At 39.5% G+C, this 10,000-nt stretch overlaps 1 protein-coding gene across 2 annotated transcripts in view; it reads right to left on the bottom strand.

The window, feature by feature from the left end:
* LOC122812205 (C-type lectin domain family 4 member D-like) overlaps positions 1–10,000 on the bottom strand; it is a 506,009-nt gene that overhangs the window by 236,266 nt on the left and 259,743 nt on the right. For both annotated transcript variants that reach the window (XM_044084543.1, XM_044084544.1), the window contains one exon: positions 7,045–7,137. In XM_044084543.1, the coding sequence (XP_043940478.1) occupies positions 7,045–7,137 (93 nt within the window). The remainder of the gene's footprint in view (positions 1–7,044; positions 7,138–10,000) is intronic.

Below are 10,000 nucleotides of genomic sequence, written 5' to 3'. Positions count from 1 at the left end.
CTCATATTTTTGATCTATTCCTCATATAATTTGTGCTTTTCTGACAAATCACTTGTATGGTCTGCGGATTGAAGTCACTAAATAATGACATACATTTGAGTTTGAGACTTCAAATCCTTCAGAAAATTTATGTTGACACAAATCCTGTTACTCCAGAAACTTTCTAAGTTTATAAGAACAATATTTAAAATTGTTCCCTATTTTTGGGCCTTTCTTCCCCCTATTTTGTCAGGCTTTGTCCAGATTGCTTGCACTAAGAGGTTGAGAGGTATGTTGTATGCCATTTTCTGTCAGGGGTTCCAGTGACTCCATCTGACTGTAATAGATTCCCATCCATTTCCAATGTTGAAGTCCTCTCTTGAGATATCAAAATATGTTGCTGAAACAGTACCTGTGATGTCAAAGCCACTAACTTGTGGCAGTGAATAAGTACTTCTATATAAACTGGTAAAATTCTCACATTTCCTGCAGTTGTACTTTTCCTCAGCATGTAGCAGCCCTGCAGTTCATTGAAGTTTAATAAACAGTGTAGGATTCCCCACCCCAGAAGGGAGGGACATAAGGGAATAGATATTACATCACATCTAATACACTAGAATGGTGATAGGTTTCTTTTTTGACAAGTTCCTTTTTAATGTCTTTAACTCAAACAAATTGCATTTTGAATATTATTTATTGAATAAAGTACAGTTGTTTAAATTCTTACCGTATTACCAGATGTCCTTCTCTTCACTGTTGGAATATTCTTTACAATAGGGATCTCCGCCAAGGGCAGTCCGATGACCGGCAAGTATACCTAAGCCTTTAGGTTGCTTTAAGGTACGCTGTACATCATGTGTATGCTCCTTGTGTGGCATAGGGCATAAAGGTGATGTCCGGATGTGCCATCCTCAAAACTGAGAGCCCCAGTAGGAATGCCAGTCCAAGGAAAAGAAAGGTAATCCAGAAGAGAAATGGACCATGGAGCAGGTGGAGGGAGTAAATACTGCAACAGTGTAGAGAAGGACATCTACAATTATGGTAAGATTTTACACAACTGTACTGTGTTCTTTCATTTCACGATTGCAGTATTCTTTACACTATGGAGAGTGACAAAGCTCAGGAAGGAGAAGGGGGGGGAGAAGGAAGGACCAGCACAGGTCTCTAGGAAGCAATAAAGGATGACTCTAGCAAAACTATAGCTAGCTCTGGAATTTTCTTCCAACTTGTAGTGCTTGGTAACTGTATGCACAGAAGTCCAGGTAGCTGCCTCAAGAATACAATTAGTATCCAACCCTTGAAAAAAGCACCAGAAGAAGCCACAGCTCTAGCAGAATGAGCCTTAACAGAAATAGTAAGGTTCTTACCATGAAAAGAATAACAAAAATAAATGTGTAGTTTGCTTGGGCACAGCCATTCCTAAGGACCTAGGATGAAAGGAAACAAAGAGCTGATCAGATTTACGAAAAGTCTTAGTCTTATCCAAATAAACTCTGAGTTACTTATACACGACAGATTGTAGAGAAGGGAAAAAGGGGTAAATGAATAGACTGATTAAGGGACAACCCATTCACCACCTTGGGCAGAAAAGAAGGATTAGTATGCAAGGACACTCTGTCCTTTTAAAACACCAAAAAAGGAGGACAAGCCATAAGGGCTTGAAGCTCAGACACCAGTCTGGCATTAGTAAGGGCTAGCAAAAGTACTGTCTTCCAAGAGCAATGTTGCAAGGAAGCTGAAGCTACAGGCTGAAAAGGAACCTTAGTCAATTTTTCCAAAATAAAATTAAGATCCCAGAGAGAAGGAACAGGCTTCCTGGGAGGCCTAATATGAAGGACATCTTTAAGGAATTGTTTAGCATCAAATCTAGAAGCTAGAGGAGGAGATAAATGCAGATAAGTAGAGATAGCTGAAAAGTGGGCCTTAACAGAAGAATAAGCCAATCCAGCATTGAGCAATTCACATAGATAAGAGAGAAGCAAAGGAACATCCACAGAAAGTGGATCCATGTTACAACATAGGTAACAAACAGAAAACCTCTTCCATTTGGGTAAGTAGGATTTCCTAGTATTGGTTTGCATGGCCTCCAGCAGGACCCTGATCATGTACTCAGAAAAAGGTGTATATGGAATCAAAATCTTATCACCACGGTGTCAGCTGAAGAGTGGACAGGTGAGGTTGGATGACAGATCCTTGTCTTGTGTGAGTAGGTCCACTCTGTGAGGTAACTTGTGATGACTGCCCTTAGCTAAATGCACAATAAGAGGAAACCAATGCTGTCTTGGCCAAAGGAGAGTCACCAACAAGATTTTGGGAGCATCCCTTTGAATTTTGAAAAAGACATTTGGAATGAGGGAAGGGGATGAAAAGCATAAAGAAATGTCCCCTTCCAAGAAAAAGATAGAGCATCCACCTTCCAAAGCAGAGGACCTGGGACTCTGGCACAAAAAGAGGAAGTTGTCTGTTCAGAGGGTAGGCAAAAAGATCTATTTGAGCAGTACCCCACTGGTGGACAATGTCCAGAAACACATCCCTGTGAAGCATCCATTCATGGACATGAGTTAAGGACATGCTCAGCATGTCTGACATGATATTTTGACCTGAGGGAAAGTAAACTGCCTGAAGAGTCACTTGATACTGGATAGCGAGTTCTCTCACCAGGAGTGGCAACTGGCAAAGAAGCTAAGATTTTGTCCCCCTGTTTGTATACATACCACATCACTGAGGTATTTGTCTGTATACACCTTGAGAGATCCCAGGGAGAAGAGAGGATGAAAAGCCTGAAGAACCAGCAGAAGTCCTCTCATCTCTTTGACATTGCTCTCTGTTAAAGAGATGACCAAACACCCTGTATTTTGAGGGAGCAAAATGTTGCTCCCCATCCCATATCTGAAGCATCTGTCAACAGCTGCTGAGAAGGAAGAGGGGGATGAAAAGGGAACCTTGGATTTGATGACAACTGCTGAATCTACCAATGAAGTTCCTTCTTCAGACAAGGCAGAAGAGAAACTACACATTTGAGGGGATGCACATGTTGAAGTCAAACTGACTTCAGAAACCACAGAAACTTTCTCATTTGGAGTTTGGCCAGATGAAGCACAGAAATGGTGGAAGTCATGAACCTCAGAGCTCTCAGAAATACCCTGGCTGTTATAGAGGTCAGAGGAAGGAGAGTTTGATAAAAGGAAATGAGTGTTAAGGCCTTGGGAGGAGGCAGGGATGCCAACATAGGCACAGTGTGGATCCTGCATTCCAGAAAAACATGGTGCTGAGAAGGAGTCAGAAAAGACTTTTGGAAGTTTACTGTGAACCCCAGGCTTTGCGGAAGGGCAATGGCACAATGAAGATTTTGCAACAAGATCTCTGGAGCAGATGCTTGAAACAGGAGGTTGTCCAAGTAAGGAAATACTTGTATCCCCTGAAGCCTGCAGAAAGCAATCACAGGAGCGAGTCATTTGGTAAATACCCTTGGGGCAGTAGGAAGGCCAAAAGGCAAAACAGACAACTGAAAATGCCAGGGAACAACAGAGAAATTTAAAAATCTTCCTGAAAAGGGGATGGATAGGGATATGGAAATGAGCATCATTGAGATCCAGAGACAGCATATAAGCCTGAGGAAGTGAAAGAGGGAACAAAGTCTGAAGGGACAACATTCAAAAAGAGGGCACCTTTAGAAAAGTGTTTAGATGAGAGTGCTCTAGAATTGGTCTTCAGGTATCCTCTTTCCTGGGCACTAAAAACATCCTTGAGTAAAACCCCCTCCCCTTTTTGGACAGAGGTACCTCTTGAATAGTACCCTGAGTCACAAGATCTCAAAGCACCACTGGAAAGAAAGACAGCTGTTCCTGAGGGGGATAAGCAATTCCTATAAAAGGGGAAGAGATTTCCAGACCATGAATTACCCCTGGTGGATAATGGAAAGTACCCTGGAATCCTAAGTAATCTTTATCCAAACAGGAAGAGAAAGAGGAAAGTGGCTGGGAAGAATGGGATAATCAGACAGCACCTTGTTTATCAGGAAAAGGAGACATCTTAGGCATAGAAGTCTGAGTAGTCTTCACAGTAGGAGCATGCTTGCCACCCTGCAAACAAAAGCTGGCTTATTGGGGAAGTTTGTGTGAAATTTAGGCACAGGAGAAACAAACACATGTTTAAGCTCCTGTAAAGCCTTGTCGTTATCCTAAACAGACTTAAACAAATCAGCAATAGCTTCACAAAACAATTGTTTAGTATCCAGAGAAGCACCTGTCAACTTAGCCTCAATATCATCAGGCAAAAGTTGAAACCAACGTCAAGGATAGCTCCTCATCACTGCCCCAAAAGCAGCAGCCATAGAAGAATCATCTGCTGCAACTACACTTGATGAAATGACAAGCCACCTGGAAGGAAGTTCCTAAAAGGGAAAGAGCAGAAGATTTACCCTCAGAGTCTGGGAGATCAGAAATGACCTGACAGGCCTGGGAAAGTAGAGCCAACAAGTACCTGGACATATTGGGGTCTAATAATTAATAGCCCTAAAAGCCAGGGTAGCAGAGTTATAGACCTTCTTGCCTTGCCTTTCCATAGCTCTGTTAGCTTTATCCAAAGGCAGTAACTTAGAAGAAGGAAGTAACTGAGAAGGTTTGCTACTGACACCACCAAAGGTTTTGCAGAAGGACACTTGTACAAGAACTTACAGTCCTCAGGAAACCTATAGACTCTATAGACTCTATCTGGTTTCTTGTGGGCAGGGAGCTGTGAAGTTTGATCCTTAGAGGTATTAGAAAAGGCATCCATTCAAGCAGCCAAAACAGGAGGGACAGCAGAAGGTCTGGGAGAATCCATCTGCAGAAGCTCATGATAAATTCATTTTTTTCTATCTCAGAAACTTGAGCACAATCCCATTTAAAGAACTCCATCAACCTAGAGACAGTGCCCCAAAAAAAATCTCTTCAAAGGGAATATCGTGACTGGTAGATTTCTCTTCCTTTGATCCATAGTCCAAAGGAGAGGGAATTTGGGAGGAATAAGCAAGGAATTCCTTATCTGAACCTGCCTCCAACTTAGAAGAATGTTTCTTCTCTGGGACTCTTAAGGGGGGGATAGAGGACCAAGGGGGGACTGGAACAGAAACTCTCTGAGGAGGTTTTAAAGTCATAAAAGCACTAAATAACCTGTGAGTGAAGGACTGCCATTCACTCTGTGGGTCATTAGAAGCTGAGGAAATCTGTTTAGTCTTCTGCTTTTTCTTTAAGGGGGCATCTGCCTTAAAAAATCTAGAAGGCTCTGACCCCTAGTGGCATTCAATAATTGTGGTAGGGGCTTCTTCTCTGACTAAAATTTGGGGAACACCCCTAGACCCCTCAGAAATAATCAATCCAAGTTCCCCGTGAACATTCAAATTGGACATCTGGAATGCCTCCTCAGGCGTGCCTAGGTTTGGATCCCTGCAGGCCTCCAACCTGGTCACAGCAGAAGAATCCAATGATGAAGCTGGGTGAACTTCTGAGCTATCACATGGTTTGGGAGGGTAGTCCCATGGAGGCTTATCAGCAGAAGATTCCTGGTTAGGTTTCTTGGCCTTCTTCTTCCCAGCTGACTGTGGGTTGGAGTGGGAAGTTCCCCCATCATGTCATTAGTCAGCAGCTTAAGACATTGATTCTCATGGTAAAGAAGACAGCCTTCTATGAAGGGTTTTGGGAACAAAGACATGACAAATAGAATAGGATGTATGATCGTGCAAAGTGCAACGCAAAACAGACACTCTTCATGACAGTCTTTATTGGGAATCTATCTCTCACACTGGCATTTACCCTTCTTGTATAACATGAAACCCCACAAGCAACAAAACAGCAAAAGAAAGATAAGACAACAAAACCCCAGTAGGGCACTTATCTGCAACAGCTTGGTGAACCAGCAAAGGAGCAGGTGTTCAAACCGATAATCAAAAGAAAGAAGCATTCAGACTTGCAGAAAAGAAGTTCAGAGGATGGCCTACACAAGCAAGGGGCATATGTGCAATGTACAGCACACCTTAAAGCAATCTAAAGCCTTTGGTATACTGGCCAGATGTTGGGCGACCCTTGGCAGGGGATCCCTATTGTAAAGAATGCTGCAACAGTGAAATGGAAAGACATCCGACCAACAACTCGCATTATAAGCTCAAGAAGAAATAATAGAACAGAAATAATATGACAGGCAAGAATTATGTTGTTTTATAACATTTTACCTTTGTGTTAAATGTGAGGTTACTATCACTGCTTGCCACAATAATTTTTTGTAATATAGGATTCCTTAGGAACAAAATAAAAGGCATAACAAAAAGCACAACAACTATAAAATTACAATGTGCAGCAAGTGGAAGTAGTAACCAGAAACCAGGTAGTCACCAAAGAATCAGTGATGTTTGGTGATGTTAAACCCAATGAAAGCGCTTACCAATTTAAAATAAACGGCTGGATTTTATTTTGGCTTGAACTTTTTTACTTGGTGACTACCTGGTATCTGGTTACCACTTCCACTTGCTGCACTTTGTAATTTTAATATGATTTTTTGGCAAAGGCCTCAAGAAGCAGCTTTTTCAATGACTTTCAGTAAATATGACAAATATGTAATTTCTTACATCATTTACTTGATTTCTTCTACAGTTACCTGTTTTGGAAACTTTTTCCTATTGTTCCAACATACGTAGCCCAGTTCCTCTGCCTTACCAACCAAAAACAGAAAAAAACAGCAAACAAAAAATATAGTGACTCATTCAAAAAATCCATTTTCAGAGGACACTGGTAAATGATTATGTTAGACCTACAAAGAGCTGGGTGCCAATTTTATTGTGAAACATTTATTCAAACTTTTATAAGCCAAGCACTAGTAGTGTACTTGTAGATATCATGAGGTTATATACAAATGGAATTATGACAATCAAAACAGAATTGTTTGGTAATTAATTTAATATTCCTGCTGTTTGCTAGAACCCCATTTTATCATTTTATCAAACAATTCAATTTTAATTAACTGTCATTGAACCATAGTCAGTTCCATCTGCTTACAGCTTGTACTCTATGTTAAACAAGAGGTCGGACATACCACTTTTATTGGCAGACGTCTTCTTGCACAATGTATTAGAGAGGATTTTGCTGTCACTCTGTAGGTCCTTGATGTTCTTGGCTTGACCATCACCTGAAATTAAAATAAAAAATATTAATGGTAAAATATGATGTCACTGCTCGCCATTAATTACCAAAGTTTTTTGTTAATTAAACTGTTTGACTTCTGGGTCTTGATGTATTTTGTCTTGAGAATTTCTATTTGAAGACCTAGGAAAGTAATACTTTATTTACCCGTTTGTTGCTCGAGTTAGTCCCACTAGATTAGTAGCCTCTTTTCAGGGGAGACCTAGGGTGGTATTTGCACTGCTACAGGAAATTTGGCCAAGGCATGAGGGAACTTTGCCTGATAGTTTTGACGAGTGTTGAGAGATTTAAAAATCCACCTGAGCTACCACCAATTTAAGCAGATGGAACTGCAGTTAGTGTGTCATCAGAAGGATGGATTCAGACATTCAAACTACAAAATAAAATACTTGCTTATAATGAATAAGACTATTTTATTTTAATTTTAACTGAATAAAACAAGCATTGTGATTCAACAGTTATGGCACATTTATACAACCAGAAATATACTAAAATATAATACACAGGTTGGTAAGTTCACATTTTCAGTTTTCTAAGTATTACTGTGTATTTTAAAGATATACAAACATGCACTGCCTTGGGAAATGATGTTATTTTGGCATTATTTCCATTTTTAGTGCCCTTAACTTTCATTGTTATCTGAGAGCACAAAAGCAGCAAGTATCCACGTCGGCAATAATATGACAACTAAATAAAACAGAAAGTTAATTAGTAACTAGTCTCTAAAATAGCATCCTGTAGTATGCTTGATTCCATACAGCTAACGTCAGTATAGTAAATATAAATACTTAATTATTCATTCATTTTGATTGGTTCATAGGTTCATAGGTGTGTACTAGGCTATTGGCCCTGGAGCCTATATAAGCCTAGCTCAAGAAGATTCCCCGGCATCATGCCGCCCAAAGTTAGTTCCCAGTGCCCTTGTCAAGCAAGGCCACTGAAGTGATCCCCAGGATGAACTTCTTATTGCTCATCCACTCATCAAGATTTCTTTTAAAGAGGGCCAGTGAAGTGCTCTGCTTGACGTGAATGGGACGTTTGTTCCAGACTTTGGGAAGTCACTGGGTTAGGAACCACTTTATCCAAATCATGGTTAATGGGAAATATACTCTATTTATATTTGAGTAAAGAGATTACCGTATTGCAAATATATACATTAAGCCATAATACAAAATATTTATTGGGTCCATAAAAGTTATATTACTTTAATAAATAGAATAAATGCATTGAACATTTTCTAGGATTATTTTACTGGCTTACAGTCACAAAATGAGAACATAATATATCATTCATATAGTTATGCATGCATCATTGTCTGTCCATTGGAACTGGCTATGGTCTATAATTTAATCCAAAAAGTCAGCAAATCTATTTGATGGGTATTCACTCTTTCATTGGTGACTCAGAAAGGGGAAAATACTATGCTTTAACATTTATCCAGATTGTGAACCAAACTTGGTTTATAAGAAATGGTTCACTCACCTTCATGCCAGCTTCATCTGTGGAGTTCTTTAGAAAACTCCTCCATGAATCAACTGTTTTGTTAAATGTATTTATTAATTTGAATTTAACTGGGGTAGAGCACTGACCCCATTGGACCCATTACAATCTCAGCCAAGGAACAACACCTACAAATAGTCATTCTCCATAGTCCCAGCCTTATTTTACCCTGTCCTGATATTAAATTTACTCTCTTCATCTTGTTCTGAGTGTTGACACTCTCAGCTGCAACACATGAAACCACATCTCTCAACTATCCATATTTTGGTGGAACATTCCTATTTTCAGCCTTGATTTACCCCTGAGCATGATGTCCCTATTTTTAGAGGTATGCCACTATATTCAAGCTTTATTTACCCCTAAACACAGTTTTATGAATCCCACAAATCACATGATTTTTGAATCTATATAGTAGAATGAAAATTGTCAATGCTCTTGTGGGAACAATAATTTAAAGAAAGAGGACACAAATGTTAAATCTGGTAGAACTTTGCAACAAAGTTTTAAATTCTACATAATGTCTCTTTCATAATATACTAATATTTTTGTATAATTTTTGTCACTATCCGTTTTTTAAACATGCTTTCTGAGTAGTGTCCCACACTCCTACCAGAAGTGAGAAGAGTTATGTGTTATTTGGTATTCCATTTTATGCTAATTAGATGTCCAGATTTAGAGCTGGATGTTCCTACTTTTCAAGGGCCTTTGTTCCTGATTTCAATGTCCGCAGGCTGAGATGTATGCATGAAACAGACATGTGTAAAGTGGGGTCTGCGCTATGAGAAGCAGATTTGTTCACTGAAACTAAACCAAATTTTTTAACTCGGACAACCATGGTTAACTATTTCATATTAGATAAATTAATTTTGGAATGTTGAACTGGATATAGCTGTAAATGTGCAAGGTATGCTAAGACAGTAGCATTTTTACAGAAGAATTATGAAAAAATCTGAATCCATGCATTTTACTGCAGCAATTCCATGATAAATTACCTCTGTATATTAGTACTGTTTTATGTTTTGGTGACATTGGAGGATTCTTGCTTCCTAAAGCATCTTAATGCCATGATGCTGGTAACATTTAATTTATTGACATGGTTTGATAAATGAAGACAGAACTTGTAATCTTTTGGCTATCAGATATCTCTGGGGGGGGGGGGGGTCTATATTAGAACATCGACTTTTTAAAATGTTGAATGTTCTAATATCGACCACTATTCAGCAAACGCTGACAATATCAAACATGCAGAACAGCAAATTTTTCCCAGGGAAAAAATTTGCTGTTCCGACACACATACACACAACACAAGCACACCAAACAAAAAGGAATCAACACACATACACCTACAA

The sequence above is a fragment of the Protopterus annectens genome, chromosome 9.part0, assembly GCF_019279795.1.
Source record: "Protopterus annectens isolate FY-2018-M chromosome 9.part0, PAN1.0, whole genome shotgun sequence".
Taxonomy (NCBI): domain Eukaryota; kingdom Metazoa; phylum Chordata; order Ceratodontiformes; family Protopteridae; genus Protopterus; species Protopterus annectens.
This window is presented reverse-complemented; position numbering and strand designations above follow the sequence as displayed.